Here is a 26,727-nt window from a genome sequence, read left to right as displayed (position 1 = left end):
GGAGGTGGAAGGGCATGGAAGAGGGAGAGAGCCACCCCATGGAGTTGGGCGTCATTTCTCTCTATCCCCCCCAGTCCAGCTGTCCCTCAGACCGACAGAGCAGGTCACCTGGGTGAGACAGGAGAGGGGGAAAGGGTCTGAGCCTCACCTGGAGCGATGGGACGAGCGCTCGCATGAGGAGTGTGATTGGAGGAGGATGTGGTGGGGAGGGGGGTCATATGTGCACAATTGAACCACACTTCTAATGGAGGCTGAAGGATGATTTCCATTATAGTAGTATGTATACATCCAGTTCCTTGTTGTCCCCAGGTTTCTGGTATAGTCCGGAGTGTGAGTTTGTGCGCCACTGCATAGACAAGTCCCAGGAGAGCGTGGAGGGCAAGGTGCAGCTGTCTGTCTTCAAAGGCCAGGTCTACATCCTGGGCCGTGAGTCGCCCAAATCCCTCTACAACGAGGAACTGGTCAGGTAAGGACTTATAGCATTGTGTGCATGTGACTAATCTCTGGGTACAGTATAATCAGTTCACTGCATATATGCAGTATCCCCATTGTTTGCTCAGGTCACTTCATTCTCCACTGACCCCACACCAACAATAAATGGACACTGGCTCCAAAGACATCAGTGTGCGGAGCAGGGGTGTCAAGCTCAATTCCTGGAGGGCTTTCTCCCCCTTGGCCTCTTCGCTGTGGAACAGTGAGTCCATTCAGACACCTAACCCCCAATGCCCCCTGGGCTGGCTCAGTGCTGACCAAAGCAAAGCCTCCATATGCCCCCTTCCATCTACCCTCCACCGCTAATGGCATTTCCAGCCAAAGTAGAGGAGAGCGCTGCTTTTAGGGCCAAAGCACAGGTTTCGTGCTAGTTAAGCAGGGGGAGCTGTGCAACTGAGAGCTCAACCTTGCTCTCTTTCACACACACTCCTGTTGGTGACTGAGTGTTGGGTTGCACTGGAGGAGAAGTTCTTAGGGGCACTATTCTGAGGTAACAGATGTGCTGAGTGTCCTGTGAAGGATCCCATTGTGGTGCAAAGTCCACTTATACCACCTGAAGAACAGCCCTACACACACACACACACTCAATTTCACTCTCTAAACCCATGCTTAACTGTAAGACCCTGGTGGACAGCTAGCTGCGTCTCCTCAGTAAACAGTGTCATTAACACAGTGGTATAGCATCGCACACACGCTGCATTGATCTGGGACAAATGTCAAAGGGTTTCCTGCTAGGTGTTTGGCAGTCAATTAGACCACATGGTTTTTCCTATGTATTCACCTTCTGGAAACCTGCTTCCACAGCCATTCAACACCTCATTGACAGCACTCATAAGATGGTAGGTAGGGAGCCTTGTTTTGAGAGTTGGTGGTGGTCTTGCCTTTCTCTCCACGGAATCTTTTTTTCTCCTGCCGTTCTTTGATTTCCTCCAGCACGGTGTGTCTGAAGAATGAGTGCAGGTCTTAGATTAGCAGCTGGGGCTCCGTGGAGGAGGAGCGGAGGGTGTCAGCGCTGCAGGTAAAAACTACTGTAATTAGGCCCTATTCCCACTACGAGATATGAAGGCGAGTATAAGGGGATGGGGTGGCGAAAAGATAATTCTACTTTTCAATTCACATTACATCCTTGCCTAACCTTTTGTTGTGGCTGGCAATGCGACATTCTTGGTCCGCAGCTCAAATTGACCGTAAATATCACAGTAGCCAGTAAACACTAAATATTCAGCAATAACCAGGTTTCTATCCAGCCTTTTTATGCGAATAAAGTACATGTCGGATAAAAAAAAAAATCACAACAGGCCTAATGGAAAAACCAATTTGTCAGTAAACTTTCCAAATGTCGACAAAACAAAATACGCTTAACAAGGTGGGCTATTTTTGTCGGTAAAATTAATTATGCGAGAAATGGAGGTGGAAACGCTTTTATGCTCAAATATTTATATTATAACCATATCGAAGTAAACTTGGAGTCATGCAATGACTCGTTGTGTGGTCCACGTATACAGTTTGAGGCTACAGGTGAAATAAGTTATGATGAACTTCACAGGGTGATGAGCTTGATGCAACTTTCCAATAAATATTGAGGGTCTTATTCTGGTGACATGATGATCGATGCTTGGCTACCATTTAACAAATAAACAATCTCGCTGTCCATAATATTCTCATCATGTAGGCTATACCCTCACTGTATCTGGAGCTGTTGGCTACAATGGGCACATTGACTATAAAACACACCTTTTGTTTGTGACAAGACCATCAGCAGAGTTGAAAATGCGATGGAAACCCATTTAACTTGTACTTTTTAATTTGGTACATGGGAATTTAACCAAGTTATTTTTATGTGCACTACATCATCACACAGCCTTTTATCCACAACAAGTCCATTTGATGGAATCACGTTTCTGGTGGGGACATGTGCATATTGTTTATATGCTGATTTTTAGAATATTCTTATGGAAATCTGTCGCCAATTGGATGGAAACTTCGCTTTTATTGAATAATACAACAGCCACATTGCACTCTTGGATAGTACAACAGCCACATTGCACTCTTGGATAGTACAACAATTCATAAGCATGTATGTGCATTGTGCAGACAATGAAAGGTTTATTTTCTTGTCTGTTTGCTACACTCATTACATTTTGATTTATAGCATGCCTTCATCAAGTAACGTTAGCCCATCAAAAAGGAACGATTAACCTTATGAATATAAAAGTACAGTAGGCATACCTTAAAACAAACCAGCCTTCATTTTTTTCAATATCATGTGAATCATTAAATGTGGTAAACTCATTGCTACTGAAAACATAGGCATAGGTGAATAGACCTAGATGAGCTGTTTTGTATGGAAGCCCATACCTGCCACCAACAAAATGTAATGAAATAAAATGGCTGATTTGTCAACGTGTGCAATTAGTCTGTGCTTCAGTCTGATCAACTGTGGGCTACTGATGACAACCACAGCTGCAGGTAGCCTAGAGAATCCTACTGATAACAACCACAGCTGCAAGTAGCCTAGAGAATCCTACTGATAACAACCACAGCTGCAGGTAGCCTAGAGAATCCTACTGATAACAACCACAGCTGCAGGTAGCCTAGAGAATCCTACTGATAACAACCACAGCTGCAGGTAGCCTAGAGAATCCTACTGATAACAACCACAGCTGCAAGTAGCCTAGAGAATCCTACTGATAACAACCACAGCTGCAGGTAGCCTAGAGAATCCTACTGATGACAATCACAGCTGCAGGTAGCCTAGAGAATCCTACTGATAACAACCACAGCTGCAGGTAGCCTAGAGAATCCTACTGATGACAATCACAGCTGCAGGTAGCCTAGAGAATCCTACTGATAACAACCACAGCTGCAGGTAGCCTAGAGAATCCTACTGATAACAACCACAGCTGCAGGTAGCCTAGAGAATCCTACTGATGACAATCACAGCTGCAGGTAGCCTAGAGAATCCTACTGATGACAATCACAGCTGCAGGCAGCCTAGAGAATCCTACTGATGACAATCACAGCTGCAGGTAGCCTAGAGAATCCTATGCTCTTTGATCCCATGTGGGCCAGGGGAAATGTAACGGTGTGTTTTTATAGCCTAAAGTAGGCCTGTTTATTTGTGTTTGAGAAAATGTGATCAAATTTGGTTTCTAGCCACACTACACTAACTAGGTATTTTTAGTGGAATGAATCAACACAATAGTGATGACATGCTGTTTGAGTGTCTTTAATTCCAGATGCGAAAGCCTACATGATGCAACCCTGCATACAGCAAGCTCAGACTAGTATGTTTTTGTAAATGGTTTTAATTCTCCCTAGGGCCAGGAGTCTTTCCAGGAGTTTTATTTTAAACCACATGACCGGATTAGAAAAACTATCTGGTCCCATCATAGCCCATATAAAAATAAAAAAAACTCTGGGCCCCAGGAAAACAACCCCCCCCCCCCCCCCACCACCACCACTCTGGGACCTGTGGTGCCACCTCTGAAATCACCCAATGTTACAAATGAAACAACACATCCTATGTGTATGATCTACCTTTGACTTGTTTTTGGTAGTGGGATGGTCTTCCATGTTGTACATGCCTCAGTTCAGCCGGCAGCTACAATTTCCAAATGTAACGGGTTGTTACTGCAATTTCAGGTAAAAACACAGTATAACAAGTCTCAAATATAATGGAAAATGTCTATACAGTTCAGCTGTTTAAAAAACATTCCTCTGCTATTACCTTTTATACTGTAGGAATGTTGGCTCAGGGAGACAATTGTTTCCACTGCCCTGCTTCAACTGTGTCGTGTACTACCTTCGGAGGGTAGCGAGGCTCTAACATAGAGGAACATACTCTCCCCTCTCCGACACACACATCCACACCTTACAAATAAACACACCGAGGAGGAGAAGGGAACGAGCCACAAGAGGCCTATATAATAGATGTTCACTGGCACAATTTTTACATCACGGGAGTTGCTTACAAAAAGGATGGCACAGACAAAAAACCATCAGGTTATGAGAAACTAATTTCCTCTGCTTAGGAGTTTGTACAAAACTGGATTGTCTACAAATGAGTTGGGTGTTTGCTTTTTCTCAAAGTGTGGTTGTTTTCCCCCCCCCTCTGAAATCGCAAACATAAAGAGCAAATGCGTTCAGAGAAAAATCTATTGACATTTTTTTGAATGATGCAATAATCCGTGGTTAATGTTATTCACTGTCCTACCTCTCCTGTGTGCTAGACGGGTGTTGGAATAACCACAGTTTAGAATGTGACTGCCAAAGCCCTTCCCCAACCACATAGGCCTACACAATAACGTGACTTATCCCTCTTCTTTTGTCCCAGTATGGACGTGCAGGGAGACTATGACCCATGTGATGCCTCTGGATTCATCAAGATCAACGCTGTCAGGTTTGTGTCCTTCATAAGCAAATTTGTCCCAAAAAGTTATATTTTCAAGAAGGCTTCTTGAGCGTCAACCATATTTTTTTTTACATACATTTTTTAAATGTAGATAAATGCGCTAACTAACTCTCTGTTCTCTCACTGCAGACTAAGGGAGCACCACCGTTTGCAGGGGGAACATCGCTCCAAGCACTAGGGCTAGACGGTCAGCCTTGGATCATCTTTCTCTCCCCTGTGTCTTAAGCAGCTTTACACTTCCTAATGTTTACTCTCACCCCTCTTGCCTTACCGGAGTAGTTTTTTAGTTGCATATTTCATATTAGGTGTTTGTTACCGTATCTTGAAATAAAACGTATTTGGATCATTGAAGTGTATTGCTGTCACACAATTTTGTGCTTAAGAGGGTAAATGAAAATTCTTACATTGATTTAGTATATCTGATAGGTGTCCTTTTGGTACAGAACAGTCGTATCTGGGCACTGTTCCGTCAAGCGGTTAAGGGTATCAGGGAAGCTGTATCATGTTAACAGTATATGTAGATCAGTAGATGACGCTGTTGCCTAGTGGGAGGTTAGTTGGTTGCACTGGTGTGCTTTGGCCTTGTTGCTAGGCTAGCTGTCATCTACTGTAGTGGAAGTGATGAGGCTATTTCTGGTCTGTGACGGCACGACTGGAGTGAAAGGACAGGCCAATTGGGGGTCGACGTATATCAGGCTCGGCATGTGTGCTCTGCTCTCTTCATCCCAACTGCATATGGACAGACAGCCAGCAAGAGATGAACTTCTCATCTTATGAACGTATGAACTTCTCTGAGGCTCCATTGACATGGATGTGCGTGTCTCAATGAAGAATCAATGTTAAATGATTTTGAATTTAAACAAACTGTTTTTAAAGTTAGTGCCCTATAGTCTTATTTTTCATTCTTCCTCTCACACTATATGATCCAAACCCTCTCCAGATCTTGGTGTGTCCCACACTGTTGAAGGGGCAATAGGCTGAATGAGGGGCCGCCCTGAGCCTGAGGTGGACCCAGGCAGGAGCCCTCCTGCTGGGCTTAATGGCCGGTGGGGGATCCCCAGGTCCTTTCAGTCCCACCAGAACCCCTCAACCCTGCTCAATTACACCGCAGGCGTCTCAGTCTGCCTGGTCAATTACCAGCAAGCCCTGGCATTTAGTAACGCGTGCATACATTCAGCAGGTCGCCTGTAATCACTGGCCTTTCGGGGGGAAATTGCTTGTGCAGAAAATGAGGGATTCAGATTAGCCAGTGAAGCTGAAGGAGAAAGGAGGGTAGTACGACTGTCACTCTCAATCTGTGGTCTGTGGTTGGAGCTCAGTATAGCTCTGTGTAGGGGGAAGATAGTTATGACCTTTCACCTTTTGTGTCTTACCCCAGGTCATTAGCCATATAAATGAAGCAGACTGACATGTGAACACTGCTAGGTGTGTGAGAGAGTGGTGGCTAGGTGTGTGTGAGAGAGTGATGGAGAGCTGTGGTCTGTGGCAGCAGTCAAGGTGCCGCAGTTCAGAGCATTAACCACTAGCCTGTCCAAGGATTGGATGACATCATGAGAACGGCCTGGGCAGTGTGTACCGTGTGTTGCCTGTGTCTCGTGTTTCAGCGCCAGCCAGCCTCCTGCTCCGCTCTGCCTGCCCGCCTGTGGCTTCACGGCAGCCTGCGTCTCTGTCAGGTATGAAAGCGAGGACACCTGACCAAGGGAATTAATCATCCTTGACCCTGAGTCAATTACCCCTCATTACCCACTCTGTGTCAGCCTCTCCAAGGAGCAGCGCCACAATGGGACGACATGAAAGTCAACGGCGTCCCTGAATGGAGCCCTAATGGATGCTCTTCTGTCTGTCTCCGTAGGAGCAGACCTTCACTCTCTGTCACTCTCTCACTGCACACAAAGGACACCATTGTTCCCAGGTTACTGTGGCCTCTTGAGACGGCTCCTCTAGTATTTTGTGACAGAGGGTGCACGGGTGCAGGTGATTTGTCTCTGCTGTAGTGAAAAATGTGAACGACATGGACTGTAGTCCAATTTGTAACTGCGATATCTCAAATTGTGAATTCAGTTCAAATTATAATTTTTTTTTTCTCTCGGAATTCATCTGTACCTGCTCTAAAGTGTATAACTGAACGAGAAACAATATCTTCAATCAAGTCATCCTCATAAAGTTGTCTGTAAACTGAAGTTAATGGCAAACAATGTAACAGTAAAGGAGGGAGAGCTGGGGGTCTAAGCACAGAAGATGAGTCTATTCTCTAACAGAACGTCTTGGGTCATTTAATCCTAGCCTACCTGTCTGGAGGAGTCAGGGGTCCCAGGTTCACTGACCTCTGCTCTAAACGGCAGCCAGCACAAAAGAAGCTGGAACAATAACAGTCCACAGGAGGTCAATTACCTGCAATTAGAATGCAAGGCAGGTCCCATCATTATGGTGAACCTGTAACCTAAGACGACAGCCCCATAAGCTTTCTCTATTATGTCTGTAGTGCACTTCACCCTGGGACTGGGAGTGTAGACCCTGCGTCCACGGTTCCCAGCTAGACACCTGGAAGAGTGGCAGTAACGCATGAGCGCATTCCTTCCCTGTGTTCACTCCGTCTGCACTGAGGTAGTCTCTCCTGACAGATGGAAACATTAAGAGGCGGGGTCTCACATGAGCTTTGGTTCTGGGGGCAGAGTAGATTGGCACTGAGGAAGGAGCTGGGTGGGTTAAATAAAATTCACAGTATGCATGTACCTTATTGCCTTCAACTCCCCTTGGTTTACAGATCAGTGCAAATGATGTGGGGAGGCAGACACTTTTGCCTGTCAATGCACCCAAATAATATGCATGTAATCCTCAATGTTATGAAACCAATGTGTGACATTATCTGCATAGCATGTAGAGCAAATTAGTCCATCAATATTTTAGAATATGAAACCAATTCCACCTGGTTGGGATGGAGTGTAATGCTGCCTGATCCAGCACCAGAGGGGTTAACAACGGTCCCCAGAGGTTTCCCCAGAAAGCTAATGGGCCAGGAAAAGACAATGAGGTCATCCTCTCACTGCAGAGTGAGTCGGGGAGATTTACGACAGGCCGAGACACACCACAGATTGGTTCTGACTTACTATATACTGTTCTGTGTTAAGTGGAACCGCTGGGATTAATGGATGTCGGCATTAGGTGACTTAATCCCACTGTGATGAGCTGTGAGGATGGTATAAGGTTTCACAGACAGTGACATGTGACACCGAAGATGCCTTGCCAAGTCCACCACCGTGTTTGACATATGAGTTGCAGTATGTTTAATGTGAAGCAAACCCAGGCTGTGAAAGTGTATCAGAGAAACATAACAGCCTCTCCTTTTGCAGTGCTTATTCTACAGTACTTGACTGTAGGACAACCTAGCTATCTAATATGCATGGATCCTGTGTTCACAGCGGTTGGGACAGACTTATTTCTGGTGTCAAAGGACACTGGTATGTTACTTCCTCTCCCCAAAATCTATAAACGGATGGAGGACCATTATGGTCAAAGCCTTGTCTTTGTTTGGACACAGCCAGTGATGAAATATTGATGGAAAATTATAAATATTTTGCCTCCTGCTTAATGTTGCCCATCTGAGAGGGTTAATGAGTGTTTGGGATTCCCTGTCTCCTGTTACAGCAACTAGACTTATAGGGTCTGTCCCCCTGGGGCCAGGGCTAATCGATAGCCTTTTACAATGCCAGATTAACTTTTTCTTGGTCTACGAGGTCTTTGTGGCCAGGCTGAATCTTGTTCACCAAAATGCAAGATTTAAATATGTTGGAAAGTTTGGTAGATTTACAATGTGGTCACTGCACAGGAATTCTGTTGTATTTCATCATCCGCTAAATATTATCCAACATACTTTTCATATTCACAATAGTATTTTAACAGATATGTTAGGGGCGGCAGGTGGGCTTGTGGTTAGAGTGTTGGGCCTGTAACCGAAAGGTTGCTAGATTGAATCCCCGAGCTGACAAGGTAAACATCTGTCATTCTGCCCCTGAACAAGGCAGTTAACCCACTGTTCATAGGCCATCATTGTAAATAAGAATGTGTTCTTAACTGACTTGCCTAGTTAAATTAAGGTTAAATAAATAAATGTTACCTGCTGTCTACTCCACCCCATTCATACCTCTCCATCTTTGTCACAACAGTGTTCATGTAGGGATAGATGTGAATGATGGTTTGCCCTGTGCCCCATTCAGACCAATACAAATCCATAGATGACAAATCCATGGGGTTTAAAGCTTCTCTAAGAGGGGCTTTCCTCCCCCAGCCAGTTCCATAGAGGGAGTGTGCAGCCAGGAAGTCTTCACAGATCTCACCAGGGAGAAGCAGCCAGGATCAGAGGGGTCTGGTCTCTATCCCATAACCAGCTGCCCTGTGGTCTCAGACCAGCTCCAAAACCCAACTCCCCAGGGCCGCAGTAATGTAGTATGTTTATCTCAAATCAATAGATTTATCTCCCTGGCAGTGACTACGCTCTCCAGCTCCCTCCCTGGAGTCTGCTGGTTTGTTAGCAGGCACACTCATTATGTCCTTCGATTTGTTTCTGGAAGAGGTGGTGAATGGATGAGTGGCCTATCAGGTTCAAGGTGGTGATCCTGCTTGAGTGTGAGTGTATCCCTAGGAAGGTGATTTTAATGTTTAATGGCCCTGTTTACAATGAGTATACAAAACATTGCTCTTTCCATGACATACTGACCATGGGAAAGCTATGATCCCTTATTGATGTCACTTGTTAAATCCACTTCAATCAGTGTAGATGAAATGGAGGCAGGTTAAAGAAGGATACTTAAGCCTTGAGACAAATGGATTGTGTATGTGTGCCATTCAGAGGGTGAATGGGCAAGAGAAAATATAAGTGCCTTTGAACGGGGTATGGTAGTAGGTGCCAGACGCCCCGGTTTGTGTGAAGAAATGCTACGCTGCTGGGTTTTTCATGCTCAACAGTTATTCGCATGTTTCAAGAATGGTGCATCACCCGAAGGACATCCAGCCAACTTGACACAAATGTGGGAAGCATTGGAATCAACATGAGCCAGCATCCATTCGACACCTTGTAGAGTCATGCCCCAACGAATTGAGGCTGTTCTGAGGGTAATAGGGGGTAGAACTCAATATTAGGAAGATGTTCAGAATGTTTGCTCAGTGTACTGTATATGTGCATGTGGTGTAATGACTGATGCTGATTGGCAGTGGTCGGTTGGAGTGTGTCTTGTTAGCATCTTCGCACATTCTGAAATCATCAGAGCCACTTTTTTCTTAATGACCACTTTACACTACTGCTCTAATCAGGGAAATACACTGTGCAATAGTATATATATGGATAACTTTCACCACTAGAGGGCTAGATAAAGCACCTCATATTCCATTTGCTTTTCAACAGAGATTCTAATGAGACAGAATTCAATTGTGGATCCATGTCTTTCTCACACAATGAGAGAGAATAATCAACCGGTACAACTTGCATTTTATGAATAGTTCCTTGACGTTATTTTCATTTCCATGTAACATTCATTTTCGTTGTTGTGGAAACAGACATACACATTAACCAAGGTTGTGAACTGTGAGCCTGATTAACCAAGGTTGTAAACTGTGAGCCTGAAGGGAAACGTCTGTTGCTTTTAAAGAATAAAGACTATTCTGTTTACTATTCCTGGTGATGTGTGTTCATTTCTGTCTGGGTGGCTTTGAATGGCTGGAAGCACTGTGGGCTCCTGTCATTGAAAGGATACACTCTAGCTAGACTCTGACTTATGCAGTGATGACAGGCGAAGCTTTAGCTGCTGGAAAAACAGCAGCCAAACACTGTCAGTTCACGGCGAATAGAGCTCACACACAAGCCCATTTAGCTATTATTTCCTCTCAGTCGCAGATAGACACACAATAAAGTGAACATTTTCAGAGGAAAGAGCTGGGGAAAGAAGAGGAGTAGGACAGGTGGGGCAGGAAAGATTGGTGGAGGGAAGAGGTGGGGTTGATTGGTGGCAGGGGAGGGTCATGCTGTCCCAGAGGAGAGAGAGAAATAGTGGAAAACATCCATAATTTTCACCACAGGATCCAATGTAATTGAGTCATTTAAAATACAGATACAGAGCTGAATCAAAGCAAAGTGGCTGGGGGTTGGAGGCTGAGGAAGCTGAAAAGACAAGGGGGGAAATAAGGAGGTAAACGTGTACATTTCCTGTCATTGGAGAACGACTGTCTGTTTTCAAATATTCACCTGTCAATATTTTTTTTTTTTGAATTGCAGGATTTTTTATTTTAAGGTACTCCTTCTCCAGCCATCATGCACTTTCGTTTCATTTCTCTGTTCTTTTTCACATCAAAGTGATACTTACTGATCAGATGCCTTTTACTCCTGCCTGATCTCCCTTTTCATTTCCTATTGTCTGTAGTTTTCTTACAATTACACTGGTACTGAAAATAATCTTTCCCTTTACTTCCTTTTGAAGTTGCATTTTATGAAACTTTTTGGGGGGGATATTTCCTCTCTCCATAGACAATGATTTGTATTTGAAGGAAAACTGAAAGCTGGACAGAGATATAGATACCGAAGAGGGTTCTCAATGAAACAATATCCCTGTATGTATCCTGCCTTCAGAATTCCACATACATGCTGAGAGATACATGCTGAGAGATACTGCAATTATAGTTCTATATGGCCCCTTCTTCTGGGGGAGAGGGTGAAATACTCAGAGGCAACTAGGATAAGTGTGCGAGTGTTTGTGTTTAACCTTTCTATTTCCCAATAATCCCCAGAGGTACCGTTTTCATAATCCTGCATTTTCTGAGATGTTGACATTTCAAAATGGTGTTAAAGTAGCTTCTTATTTATAGCTTCTGTCCAAATATGTTTCTTTTCCCAAAGTGATTACTGAACAAGCCCAACATCTGGATATTATTTCATGGTTCTGGGGTCATCTATGATGTAGCTCAATCAAAGCATTTAAACAGAGCAAAAAAAGAAACGTCTCTTTCTCAGGACCATGTCTTTCAAAGATAATTTGTAAAAATCCAAATAACTTCACAGATCTTCATTGTAAAGGGTTTAAACACTGTTTCCCATGCTTGTTCAATAACCCCATAAACAATTAATGAACATGCACCTGTGGAACGGTCATTAAGACACTAACAGTTTACAGACGGTAGGCAATTAAGGTCACAGTTATGAAAACTTAGGACACCAAAGAGGTCTTTCTACTGACTCTGAAAAACACCAAAAGAAAGATGCCCAGGGTCCCTGCTCATCTGCGTGAACATGCCTTAGGCATGCTGGAAGGAGGCATGAGGACTGCAGATGTGGCCAGGGCAATAAATTGCAATATCCGTACAGTGAGACGCCAAAGACAGCGCTACATGGAGACAGGATGAACAGCTGATCATCCTCGCAGTGGCAGACCACGTGTAACACCTGCACAGGATCAGTACATCCGAACATCACACCTGCGGGACAGGTACAGGATGGCAACAACAACTGCCCGAGTTACACCAGGAACACACAATCCCTCCATCAGTGCGTAGACTGTCCGCAATAGGCTGAGAAAGGCTGGACTGAGGGCTTGTAGTCCTGTTGTAAGGCAGGTCCTCACCAGACATCACCGGCAACGTCGCCTATGGGCACAAACCCACCGTTGTTGGACCAGACAGGACTGGCAAAAAGTGCTCTTCACTGACGAGTCGCGGTTTTGTCTCACCAGGGGTGATGGTCAGATTCGCGTTTATTGTCGAAGGAATGAGCGTTACACCGAGGCCTGTACTCAGGAGCGGAATCGATTTTGAGGTGGAGGGTCCGTCATGGTCTGTGGTGGTGTGTCACAGCATCATCAGACTGCCTGCAATGACAACAAGCTCAATCTCGACGCTTTGCATTACAGGGAAGACATCCTCCTCCCTCATGTTGTACCCTTCCTGCAGGCTCATCCTGACATGACACTCCAGCATGACAATGCCACCAGCCATACTGCTTGTTCTGTGCGTGATTTCCTGCTAAACAGGAATGTCTGTTCTGCCATGGCCAGCGAAGAGCCCGGATCTCAATCCCATTGAGCACGTCTGGGACCTGTTGGATCGGAGGGTGAGGGCTAGGGCCATTCCCCACAGATATGTCCGGGAACTTGCAGGTGCCTTGGTGGAAGAGTGGGGTAACATCTCACAGCAAGAACTGGCAAATCTGGTGCAGTCCATGAGGAGGAGATGCACTGCAGTACTTAATGTAGCTGGTGGCCACACCAGATACTGACTTTTGATTTTGACCCCCCCTTTGTTCAGGGACACATTATTCCATTTCTGTTAGTCACATGTCTGTGGATCTTGTTCAGTTCACGTCTCAGTTGTTGAATCTTGTTATGTTCATACAAATATTTACACGTTAAGTTTGTTGAAAATAAAAACGCAGTTGACAGTGAGAGGACGTTTCTTTTTTTACTGAGTTTAGTATGTCTGTCATTTAATGAGTGGCAGTGTCAATGTTCAAAGTTTTGGCCATCGGTTGTCCTCTGACCATCTGTGCTCAGCTACTCATATACCACCGATATCATAGCTCGTAAGCAACCAATATGTTTTATATTGTCTGTTGATAAAACACCGAGAAAGGTGCACATCCTCACTCATATCAACAAGTGCATTTTAAAAAGAAAATTAGCAGTCATATGTATGCTTGTATGCTTTTTTCACAACTGCATGAATGTGTAAGCTTAGCAGTACTGTACTTATCTCAACCAGTTCAAACACCTGGGTTGCATTTAGACAGGCAGCCCAATTCTGATATTTTTCCACTAATTGGTCTATTGACCAATCACATCAGATCTTTTTCAGAGCTCATCCGATTGGTTAAAAAATCAATGAATGAAAAAAATATCAGAATTGGGCTGCCTGTAAATGCAGTCATAGAGACTGACAATTGCATGTGTGCATTTATTCCCCCTAACCCATTTATACTGTGATAGATCTACGTCACAAGCCTGAAGCAAGTGGAACATTCAGAGGAAAGTCATGTTTTTGTCATTTGGAAGGAATCGCACAGGTTGGTTATTCTTCAGCATGTTGTTGTAAAGCTTAGCTCTTACCACAGACACACACACAGTGAGAAAGTCTGTACATTTCACCACAGACGACCCAGGAGACAAGAGACCCTTCTCAACAATAATGGAGAGGAGAGGGAGCAACATGACACTTGATCAGCCTCATATGGTAACCACACTCTGCACACCCCACCATCCCCTCCATTCTCATGAAAGTTCCCACCGTTGACTGGCAGGACTCCAGAGGCCCACCACACCTGCTTTGGCTATCCTTGTTCTCCTGTACCGCTGGGAGAGAGACTGGGGGCTGCAGGCGGCCGAATCTCTAATGGTTCTGTGTGAATTTTACTTCCATTCCTACCCATCCCTGAGTCTGAATACATTGCCGAGCACATGGTAGCAATAGCGGCGCAAGATCATACTTCACAAAAATGTGAGATCTTAATTTAGTGGTGTCAGTCTGGCTATGGTAATGGGAACCCCTACTTCTCAGCCACTTAATTTCTTCTCTTTTTTTGGGATGTGATAAAATGCATGAGGCTGAGTAGGCAGGAAAATTGATATCTCTGTGTCCGTAAGAGGCAGCAGACCAAGGGAATGTCAATCTCCTTGTCTCACAGGCCACCCTAATCAGTCATGTCCAAGCACCTCCCAACATTGACACACATGTTTATATCCCACACATACTGTACACGGAGTATACAAAACATTAAGAATACCTGCTCTTTCCATGACAGACTGACCATCTAAATCCAGGTGAAAGCTATGATCCCTTATTGATGTCACTTGTTAAATCCACTTCAAATCAGTGTAGATGAAGGGGAGGAGACAGGTTAAAGGAGGATTTTTAAATATTGAGACATGGATTGTGTATGTGTGCCATTGAGAGGGTGAATGGGCAAGACAAAAGATTTAAGTGCCTTTGAACAGGGTATGGTAGTAGGTGCCAGGCGCACCAGTTTGTGTCAAGAACTGCAACACTGCTGGGGGTTTTATGCTCAACAGTTTCCCATGTGTATCAAGAATGGTCCACCACCCAAAGGACATCCAGCTAACTTGACACAACTGTTAGGAAGCACTGGAGTCAACATGGGCCAGCATCCCTGTGGAACACGTTCAACACCTTGTTGAGTCCATACCCTGATGAATTGAGGCTGTTCTGTGGGCAGAAGGGGGTGCAACTCAATATTAGGAAGGTGTTCCTAATGTTTGGTGTACTCGGTGTACGTACAGAGAACACATTGTTTGCATTTTCAGGGGAAATGTAAAGCACTGCATTCCTTGGACAATAAAAAAAATATGCTACTCAAACAAATGTGCTTTCATTATACATTCAGTTTGTCTCCAAATTAATTTTGGAGTGAGGCCTACTTGCATCTTGTTCTTGTAGCATTGGGATTGGATGGAATTTAAGGAACATGAGCTGTTTTGCATAAACATCTATAAATTTGAGGCAATTTTACTTGCCTCTCTCCAAAGTGCTAGAGTCTGCCAGATGTGTAACGATAGATGTTTCCACATGTGCAAGGAGAAAATGAGAAGGAAAATCAATATTCCTCAATTTTCATCTCTCTGTAGGCTTACACATCAACTGTTTTGGGTCCAACCAGATTGGTTACACAATGGTCTCCCCCCATATTACACAATAAAACACATATTCACTCATAAAGAATAGGCCTGCATGCAAAAACAGACACATTTAGCCAACTGTGGAGGCAATTGTAACACAAAAAAAAAACATTTAAAACCAATTTCCTTGCAGACCATTATCTGAGTAGGCTACATTTAGTGTTTAACAAAGGAGGTCACACAAATAGTAACAGAAGAAAATTAACATAAAACTGCAAATTTGTTTGAAAATGTTTTACCAGTTATATAAATCCTGTGACCTGGTCAAATTCAAGACGATACGCACTGTTAGCTCAGTGACAAGGGCGATGTGAGGAAGTGGTACATTTTTTTTTTACCTGGAAACAATTCATATTTATTTAGCCAAAAATCGGTAAAACAGTGTTGTGCTACTGCATACTAAGTGGGCAAGTTTAAAAATACACATCAGCTTGTACTTATTTTTATACAAAAACATTCCTAAAGAACATTCCAAAACATATAAACACATTCACACCTAATGCCTCATGTAATCAAACATTTTCATATTGATCAACATGCTGCTCGTGCTCTTTAAAAATCAAAAGGTTACGTACAGTTGAAGTCGAAAGTTTACATACATTTAAACTCAGTTTCACAATTCCTGACATTTAATCCTAGTAAAAAATCCTCGTCTTAGGTCAGTTAGAATCACCACTTTATTATGAGAATGTGAAATGTCAGAATAATAGTAGAGAATGATTTACTTCAGCTTTTGTCTTTCATCACATTCCCAGTGGGTCAGAAGTTTACATACATTTAACTAGTATTTGGTAGCATTGCCTTTAAATTCTTTAACTTGGGTCAAACGTTTTGGGTAGCCTTCCACAAGCTTCCCACAATAAGTTGGGTACATTTTGGCCCATTCCTCCTGACAGAGCTGGTGTAAGTGAGTCAGGTTTGTAGGCCTCCTTGCTCGCACATGCTTTTTCAGTTCTGCACACAACTTTTCTATAGGATTGAGGTCAGGGCTTTGTGATTGCCACTCCAATACCTTGACTTTGTTGTGCTTAAGCCATTTTGCCACAACTTTGGAAGTATGCTTGGGGTCATTGTCCATTTGGAAGACCCATTTGTGACAAAGCTTTAACTTCCTGACTGATGTCTTGATAAGTTGCGTCAATATAGCCACATAATTTTCCTTACTCATGCCATCTATTTTGTGAAGTGCACCAGTCCCTCCTGCAGCAAAGCACCCCCACAACATGATGCTGCCACCCCCGTGCTTCACGGTTGAGATGGTGTTCTTCAGCTTGCAAGCTTCCCTTTTTTCCCTCCAAACATAACAATGGTCATTATGGCCAAAAGGTTCTATTTTTGTTTCATCAGACCAGGGGACATTTCTCCATAAAGTACGATCTTCGTCCCCATGTGCAGTTGCAAACAATAGTCTGGCTTTTTTATGGCGGTTTTGGAGCAGTGGCTTCTTCCTTGCTGAGCGGCCTTTCAGGTTATGTCGATATAGGACTCGTTTTACTGTGGATATAGATACTTTTATACCTGTTTCCTCCAGCATCTTCACAAGGTCCTTTGCCGTTGTTCTGGGATTGATTTACACTTGTCGCACCAAAGTACGTTTGTCTCTAGGAGAGAGAACGCACCTCCTTCCTGAGTGGTATGACGGCTGCGTGGTCCCATGGTGTTTATACTTGCGTACTATTGTTTGTACAGATGAACGTGGTACCTTCAGGCATTTGGAAATTGCTCCCAAGGATGAACCAGACTTGTGGAGGTCTACAATCATTTTTCTGAAGTCTTGGCTGATTTCTTCTGATTTTCCCATGATGTCAAGCAAAGAGGCACTGAGTTTGAAGGTAGGCCTTGAAATACATCCACAGGTACACCTCCAATCGACTCAAATGATGTCAATTAGCCTATCAGAAGCTTCTAAAGCCATGACATAATTTTCTGGAATTTTCCAAGCTGTTTAAAGGCACAGTCAACTTAGTGTATGTAAACTTCTGACCCACTGGAATTGTGATAGTGAATTATAAGTGAAATTACCTGTCTGTAAATAATTGTTGGTAAAATTAATTGTGTCATGCACAAAGTAGATGTCCTAACCGACTTGCCACAACTATAGTTTAACAAGAAATGTGTGTCATGGTTGAAAAACGAGTTTTAATGACTCCAACTTAAGTGTATGTAAACTTCTGACTTCAGCTGTATGTAACCACGGTTATGTGAGCTATATGGGTCACGCTAATATATTGGCATCACTCCGCAGTGGAGGGATACATCTGAGGTGACGATTTAGATTCACTCCTGTGTACACCTGTGTCACGGCTGGGGTCCTCCCCTATATATGGACCCCATGGCCGCGACACACGTTCTCTACATAATTTCTGAGGCGCCTGTAGTGCCATAGAGGATTGGAGTGATCCATACAGCTCACAACTGTGGTTACATACGTAACCTTCGTTATTTTTCACTATATTGGATCACTCCAATATATTGGTATACCAGTACCAGATTTAGTTGGTGCTAGAGGGACCTGGCCAGCCAAAGGCGAAGTCTCAGTGCGGGACCGAAATGTGGAAGGGGGGGGTCTTGGCCCAGTCCCTGGGAAGGGGAGGCGATACCCAGGACCGCTGAACCAACCGCAGAGGGGAGGTGCCACATTTACCCAATAGTATCTAGCAAAGTCCAGCTGGCCGCAGCACAGATATTAGCGAGGGACACTCCTCTCAGTAGAGCCCAAGACGCAGCCACACCTCGCGTTGAATGTGCCACCACAGATCCCAGCACTGGCCTGCCAGCCAGGCGGTATGCTGTCGTAATCATGTCCACGATCCAGTGAGAGAGCCTCTGCTTCGATAACCCAGCCCCCAGGACTCTCAGCATAGCAGACAAAGAGCTGGTGTGTTCTCACTGACCGAGTCTGCTCCACATAGGCAGCCAGTGCCCGCACAGGGCACAGCATGCCGGAGGGAGGCCCTCGCTACCAAGAAAGCCACCTTCATAGAGAGGTGTTTCAGGGAGGCAAACTCCAATGGTTCGAAAGGCAGCTTTGCCAAAGCTGCCAAGACCACATCCAGATCCCAGTTCGCCATTGAGCGGGTCCTAGGTGGACACAGGCAACGAACCCCCTTCATAAACCTGGAGACCAAAGGATGGCGCCCCACTGGCCTGTCCATCCACCCCACATGCCTGGTAGATATAGCGGCCAAATACCCTCAAAGTGTAGAGGCTGCCAAGCCCTCATCCAAGCGAGACTGCAGGTATTGGGAAGACATACTGCACCCCACATGACTCGGGCACAACCTCAATACCAGTGCACCAAAAGCAGAACAACCGCCAGCGCAACTGGTATGCCGCAGTTGTAGCCGATGCTCTTGTGCTCTGCATGGTGTACATTACACCCTCCTGTAGCCCTAACATGGACCATTGGTGCCGTTCAGCGGCCAAGCCCACAGACTGAGGCGGTGCGTTCTAGGATGCCACAGAGTTCCCCCGGCCTGAGACATCAGGTCAGATCTCAGAGGCATTTGCCAAGGTGCCCCAGAACACAGGTACATGAGAAGGCCCCAGACAACAGGGACAGGAGAAGGCTGAACCAGGGTCGTCTGAGACAGTATGGGGCCACCAGCAGCAGCGGATGCTCCGCCATCCTGGTCCTGTCTGGCACACCCTGGATCAGGGGAAATGCGTAAAGCTCCAGCCCTGGCCAATTGCGAGCCAGAGCATCCAAGCCCAGAGGCCCTGGTGGCTCCAACAGAGTACCACAGGGGGCAGTGTGCATTGTCCAGGGAGGCAAACAGGTCCACCTGCGCTCTCCTGAACTAATCACACAGGTGCTGCACCAGAGAAGGAGCTCCCGTGCCATAAGATAGAGGCGGTGGGACCTCAGTCCACCCTGATGGTTGATGTAAGCCACACATGTGGTGTTGTCCGTTCTCACCAGGACATGTCTTCCCTTCAGATGAGGAAGGAAAGACTGCATGGCCAGCAGTACAGCTCGGAGCTCTAGTGTATTGATGTGCCTGCCGCTTCAAGGGGGTAGCCAACAGCCGCTTGCCTTTGGCCACACCCCCCCAGCTGATCTGGGAGGGGTCTGTGCTGAACAGCAAAACATCCTCAGCATCTCCACCCCCTAAGAGAAAGGAGAAACAGTGCCACCTCAACAATGCCCGAGGCACTGTGCAGTCACCCGCAGCTGGCGGTGACGGTGGCGCGTCAGGTGCAGTCGGTGGGAATTGAACCATCGTTGAAGAGGCCGAATATGGAGCAGGCCCAGGGGAATCAGCAACGAGGCCACCGTCAGCAGGCCCAACAGGCGTTGGCAGGTCAGGGCGGATACCTCCCGCTTCTGGCGAAAGTGGTTGAGGCAAGATAAGATCGCCTGAACCCTTCTGGTGGGCAGGCATGCTCTTATGAGAACTGAGTCCAGTTCCATGCCAATGAAGGCCACCCTCTGTGTGGGCGTCAGACGACGACTCTTGTCGTGCCCAGCCTGCCGATGTGGGTCAGGAGCATGTCTCTGACAGCACCTGGGTCCTGGTCAGGGCACAAATCAGCCAATCGTCCAGGTAATTGAGGATCAATAATCCTCGGGATGTGAGAGGTGCCAGGACAGCGTCCATGCACTTTGTGAAAGTGCGGGGTGCAAAGGAGAGGCCGAAGGGAAGAACCATGAATTCGTAAGCCGTCGCTTCGAAAGCAAATCGGAGGTACTACCAATAAGCTTGGTGAACAGGAACATGGAAGTACGCATCCCTCAGGTCCAGCATAACAAACCACTGATCCCTGAACACATTCTGCAACACACGGGCTGGGGACTGCATGTGGAACCTCAGTACCTTCAAGTACCCATTGAGGTTGCGGAGGTCCAGAATCAGAATCAACCCTCCCTCTCTTTTTGGGATCACAAAATAAATGGAGTAGAACCCACTTAGCCGTTCTGATGTCCGGAATTATAGTCCGTACCCCTTGAGCATTGTGGACAACACCCAGGGGGACTCCACACCCTCATCCCACCTCGCTCTTTGAAACCGGGAGAAGCGGCCGAGGCCGGGGAAAGGTTTGTCAAGGGTCCTGCCGGGGCCCTCCTGTCCTCTGGCACTCTGAGCGCCTGGGTCCCCCAGGCACACCCCTATGGCGGTGACAGTTGACATGTTGTTGATCCACCGCACGCTGTGCCCCTCCCCGCTGTCGTCCCTCAGCATGAGGCGATGGGGAAGGAGACGGACCCCACAGTCATTCGGGTGCAGTTGGATGGCGACAGTCCGTCTGCCTTGGACCCGGGGCCTGAGGAGGCGGCATAAACCGTCTCAGGGTCCCCCGGTCCCTACGACCCTTATTTGTCTGCTCCAGAACGTCATCAACCCCTGAGCCAAACGTCAGCCCTAGGGTGATGGGTAGAGTGGCAATTGTTCTCTGGAGAGCAGCTGGGAGATGGGATTGGGCCAGCCAGAGACGGCGCCGGGAGGTAACCACCTGCGCCCATGGCAGAGGAACCCGGTGTAGTAACCCAGTGAGGAACAGGAACCTGGTGAGGGATAAATTACCCAGTACCTCTGCAAAAAAACAGGGAAAACCCGTGTGGGAAAAACAGGCAGACAAAAAAACAAACAGGTAATGGATTTGATTTACTCCAACTGCAATATTACCTAGCCGGTTTAATATCCAAGCAGTAAAAACAGCCATATGTTGGAGTAACTCCGTTTAGGAACTCAAAAGTTAATGTCTCTACGTAGTGGAAAGCCCACCATGATACTCTTACACTCTGCAGAGGAAATAACATGAAAGAAAATAGCAGGGTAATTAGCACAGAGCCCACACCTCTGGCATGTTAAAGCAATTCACAACACACACATAGACCAAGCCAGTCGGCAAGTTGTGAAAGGTAAATTACATTTTGTAGTAGCAAGAGCCACCATACTAATGGATGCACACGGAGTCGTTTTGTAACGCTAACGAAACAAGTACGACAAACCACGGGCGGAAGACATATCAAACGCGCGCGGAGCACTCAAGAGGAGGGCTCCAGGCTGCAAACAGCCAGTGAGTATACTTCCATGCAAGATATTACACTTACCAAACGACTTACCAAGACAACTTCATAAAGTTTGTACCTCAAACCATACGGACATCCGCCGAGAAAATTAAAGAGATCATGTGTCACGGCCATGGGGTCTATATGTAGGGGCGGACCCCAGCTGTGACACAGGTACACCGGAGTGAATCTGTAAATCCTTACCTCGAATGTATCCCTCCGCCACGGAGTGATACCAATATATTGGAGCGATCCACCACCATCTGACCGGTTTCCACTAGTTACCACAGACCCAAAGTCAAATTTGGCTCTATTGTATTTGTGAAATTTGTGAAAAAATTAAATAGAAATGTTGTCTCAATTTAAAGTTAAGGTTGGGCATAAAGTTAACAGTGGGATTAAGGTTAGGTTTAAAATGACATTTTACAGCTGCAATATGTAACTTTTTGGGTGACGTGACCAAATTCACATAGGGTTAGGGTCTAAGCAAGTCTAAGAAGCGGTATATCTGTTCTATGTGCGCTATTCCTGTTTAGATGTGTTCAATGTGCGCTATTTCTATGCTTCCTGGTCTTAAGTTTCATATTTGTACACCAGCTAAACACAGCTGAAAATACAGTGCTTTGGTTATGGAAAATATATTTCACAGCGGTTTACAATGATTATCTACACTATACGTGCTTGTTTTGTCACATAAACTGAAATTAGGCACCTATTATAATCTTAGCATCCAGGAAATTAATCTTTAAGAAGTTACATTTAGAAATAGGCGGAGTTTATGACTTGGTGGCTGTGGTAACTAATGACGACCCATCTGACCTCCATCAGTACTTCTTCCGGTTAAAATGGTAATGCTATCTGTCAAGTAACGCGTGATTTCATCAAATACATTTATCCAAACTGGATGGTTCTGAATCTCGCGGTATCGTGTAGAAAGGGTCTCAGCTTCTTCTTCCTGGGGTCGGCGCGTGTGCTGCTTGATTTGCTCGCTAGTCTAAAGTTTTTTTTTGGTGTGTCGCTGAGCTGCTGTAGTAGGGATGATGATGATGGCGGAGTTGGTACAGGGACAGGCCTCGGTGGCTCAGCCTGGAACGAAAGCAGATGGCTTCGCCGACGCTTTACACCGGGCCCGACAGGTAATTCATTACAACGAAGAAAAACCGAATGATTTCAGACGAGAAACGAACAAGACCATTCTGCGTGGTGGAGGAGTGCACTTTTTTTTCCTACCAGCGCACCCACAGAGCCCCCTTTACTCTCAAAAACACACTTCGCCCGTATATATAGCTAGTAACTAGCCACACTAGGTCCAAGTGACTTGCATGGCTGTGCCTGCAGATTAAGAGAATGCGGACCAAAAGACGCACAATAAAAAGTCAAAATAACAAGCAACTTAATTAGGCAAAGCATGATTGACGCAACATAGAAATCAACTGCATAAAACAGAGGTGAGGGTAACTTTTTAAAGCAAGGCATAAGCAACAAATTGCAACCTGTTGTAAAGTCACATAAGTTGAAGCTAGTTAGCACTAGCTAACTATTTTTACCACCAGCGTCGAGAAACTACCGGTATGGCCGTGGCCTAGTTTCGTGGTGAAGCCAGAAATATCAGTTTATTTCAGCCACGCGCTGTCAAAAGTTAGCTTAATAGCAGAAAACGGATAACTCGATGTGTTAAATTGCAGTCACTCGCACATTTACACTGGATAAAATAAGTTGGCTAGCTAACTACAGCGATGTAGCCATGTCAAACAATTTCAGAATCCAGTACCGAGTTAACGTTGGCTAGCTGTTAAGCTTACATTTAAGCTATCGAGTGTTTCAGTCTGGTAGCAAAACTAGCTAACCTCGATTATACAAATTCAGACAGTTAGTATGCACGGTTAACTAGCTAGAAACGTCAACAGCTAATGTTGACCGTCTAGTTTAGCGGAAATGTGAACACTGAACTTTTGTTTGCAGCCAGGGTGTCAGCTAGCTAAATAGTAATTGACGTTATCAGTCAGTAGCTACTAGTTAGCTAACGTTACAACAACGTTACTCCAGTCTCGGAATTAGCTACCGGTAACTAACTAGCTAACCTTATCTACCTTATCGCATTTGTTAGTTAGCTAACGAGGTGTAACCTCCAATATTTCCTTGGCATTTGTTTAGCTAGCTAACTAGCTACTTCTTGACGTCTCGAAGTTAGTAATGTGATTTGGGCATATGATGAAAAAATGCTAGGCACTGTAGTTATTCAAAATGTATTTATCTTTAATCTCCCAAAACACTCTCTGTATTCGACTACAATATTACAATTGATCATCAAACCACAGCTAGCTACATAGCTACTACTGTGCAAATTATTCAGTTTAAAATACCAGTATCATGCATGCAACATGGTAAAAGTTTCCTGCGATGACTATAACTACAGGACGTAGGCTATTGGAAACAGTGAAGGAAAGCTGCCAACCGCTCCCCATTCCTTCCTAGTTGGTATCTGCACTCGGGGCCGAGTTCTTGTGAAGCCTTTACTCCCAGGGCTAAAACCCACACCTGTTTTCACATAGTCTCGGCCAGGGAAATATGACAAAGAAAATAATGAGCTGAAATCCTCCTAACTGCGTATTGTAAAAGCAACTTGGTCCCGTGTGGCTCAGTTGGTAGAGCATGGCGCTTGCAACGCCAGGGTTGTGGGTTCAATACCCACGGGGGGACCAGGGTTCAATTCCCACGGGGGACCAGGATGAATATGTATGAACTTTCCAATTTGTAAGTCGCTCTGGATAAGAGCGTCTGCTAAATGACTTAAATGTAAATGTAAACTATTAGTCTTCATTACCATAATCGACACTAACCCAGATATTCACAACATATTCGCCCTGACAAAGACACATTCCTGCGAATAAACCCAGATGAGCATATGGCATAAGCACATGTTTGGGTCTACTGGTGTCCATTTCATAATGCCTGAGGTCTCTCCCCCAACTCTCAGCTGTGTGCGTATCCCATGAGCTACAAGCGTGTGGCCTTGTAGTCATGCATGACGCTTGTGGGTAAGGTTTTAGTTTTCCTCTGATAACCGTGGCACCGTGCTGTCCCTTGCGCCTTCCCTATAGGCCCCAGGTCTGTGCTTCTGGGAAGAGGAATAGGACAGCCATGCCATTTGCCCATTTAGCTTTTATCAACTCCAAAGGGGGAAAAGTAGAACAGGTCCAGAGACACTGCCCATTTTACTGCCAGCCTGTACAAAGACCAAAAATGTCAATACGCTGCTTCTTAGTGCTGAGCAATTAGTGCTTTTTGCGGTTGGTTTCAGTTAGATTTTTAAAATATCAGTTTTCTGTTTCAATTATGTTTTTAAATATTTAAATGCATTATGTGGGTTGAATGCTATAACACAGAATAAAACAATTCATAAATGATGGTAGTGACTGCCCATTACTGCTTATCATAACCATGATTAATTCACATTACTGTAATGAAATATTACATTTGTTTTATTTGATTACTTTATTTCATCTCATCTCTATAGAGCTGCTGTCTGACAAAATCGCTGTTTTTAGTAGTTCATCAAAATAAGGCATCATTTTATGACTACTGAATACCAACTATCAGTCACTTTGATATATTTTCAGGTAGATGCCTTCGAAACAACAGCTCTATTTGTCTCAATTGTGTGTTCTCTCTTCTCTCCCTTTCTGTGACTGACCCACACAGACCAGACAATGGATTATGGTCATTGTAGTTAATTACCATGTTTTCTTTGCTAAACTATGTAGAATATTGGCCTATCGGAAACTACAACTCCCTACTACAGTGCGCAGTTCGAGCATGATCTCTCTTATCTAAATAAATAAAAAAACTGCGCTTTGAGCGCACAGAACCAAAATGGGAATTCAAATAGTTGAACAGACGTAGGTCAATTAGTTTAATAAATGGATAACACGCCTAACCAGAATTCTGGTTAATCGCTCAGCACTACTGTTTCTAACTTAAAATAGCACTCCACCCCAAAATAGCCCTCGTCTTATGTTTTCTGTAGGCCCTATGTATTCAATGTTGAGGTTGAGTTTCTATTCTCTCTCTGATCAAGTAAATGCATGCCGTTTCTCCTTAAAGGTGCAATATGCAAAAATTGTTCCTCCATTTCCTGGTTGCAAAAAGTATCCTCGTTCGCCTAAAAAAAAACAAATTACAATGTTTAAGTATGGGCATAAATCAAAGAACATGTATGTTCCATTGGGTGTGAACATTTGAAGGAGGTTAATCTAAACTGCTGTGTAATATAATTTCATTAACCAAAAATATTGTATTTTTAGCTGTTTGACGCTGATGGACAAAACCAGGATTAAGAGGCAAAAACAAAACTTAAGAATGGGAAGAATAGAAGTAGCTTTGCGCTGGATGTGTCGACGTGTAGTTCATACATGCATAATCTGAGCGGAATTACTGTTTTACCTCATTTAGCCACGAAATCCCTTGTTTAAAATTGACTTTTTCTGGAAGCTGTGCCATTTTCCCCCACATGGGCCAGACCCCAAGCAATATGAGTTCAATACAATGGGCTTCAGCCCCTTGTCATTTGAGTGACATCTAGCAAGAGGCACATGATGCACGCAGAGCGAGGGAGCAATGATGTGGTACGCAATTTTCGGCGACCACTTTTGCCTTGCGCTACTTTCTGAACTACTGGTCAAAAACTATATAAAAGTACCGGAGAATCTTTCACTTCGCAATGTTTTTGATTTAGCTGGATATTTATGCAAATGTCCAGTCCTTCATGAATTTCTTTTTTTTAATTTAATTTTTACTTTAAGAACCTTAACGCCATAGTGTAGTATGCAGAGCTGAATTACCCCCTGACACATGAGTGTTTGACCTGTAGTTTTAGAGCAAACAGGCCTCACCAACCTCGGGCATGTTCCCTGAGCATCAGAATATCCTCTGGCATTTCTTCTCTCATGGACCTAGCCTGTCCCAAACCCCCTTGACAGTCAGCAACAGTTGTTTTGTGAGGACTATACTAGTCTTCTAGGCACGAGCCTTTCGCTAGGTAGTTGATTTCTCAGTGTGCGGCTCACATTGTTGACATACCACCCCGACATTTCCCAGAAAGAAGGTTTAGCTCTAGGGAAGAGGGGGAGCCCTCACTCACCCAG

General features: G+C 44.9%; 2 protein-coding genes across 4 annotated transcripts in view; both read left to right on the top strand.

The window, feature by feature from the left end:
* LOC129863585 (argininosuccinate synthase) overlaps positions 1–5,257 on the top strand; it is a 30,253-nt gene extending 24,996 nt beyond the window's left edge. The window contains exons 13-15 of the mRNA XM_055935664.1: positions 310–466; positions 4,829–4,894; positions 5,036–5,257. Coding sequence (XP_055791639.1) covers positions 310–466; positions 4,829–4,894; positions 5,036–5,084 — 272 coding nt within the window. The 3' untranslated portion in view covers positions 5,085–5,257. The remainder of the gene's footprint in view (positions 1–309; positions 467–4,828; positions 4,895–5,035) is intronic.
* Positions 5,258–22,519: 17,262 nt separating this feature from the next.
* The window catches only part of LOC129863584 (far upstream element-binding protein 3-like), a 28,886-nt gene continuing 24,678 nt past the window's right edge, over positions 22,520–26,727 (top strand). For 2 of the 3 annotated variants that reach the window (XM_055935662.1, XM_055935660.1), the window contains exon 1: positions 22,520–22,719. In XM_055935662.1, coding sequence (XP_055791637.1) covers positions 22,621–22,719 — 99 coding nt within the window. In that variant the 5' untranslated portion in view covers positions 22,520–22,620. The remainder of the gene's footprint in view (positions 22,720–26,727) is intronic. The other variant, XM_055935663.1, reaches the window with a different exon arrangement.

The sequence above is a fragment of the Salvelinus fontinalis genome, chromosome 10, assembly GCF_029448725.1.
Source record: "Salvelinus fontinalis isolate EN_2023a chromosome 10, ASM2944872v1, whole genome shotgun sequence".
Taxonomy (NCBI): Eukaryota; Metazoa; Chordata; class Actinopteri; order Salmoniformes; family Salmonidae; genus Salvelinus; species Salvelinus fontinalis.
Note: the sequence above shows the minus strand (reverse complement) of the source record. Positions and strands in the feature narration are given on the sequence as shown.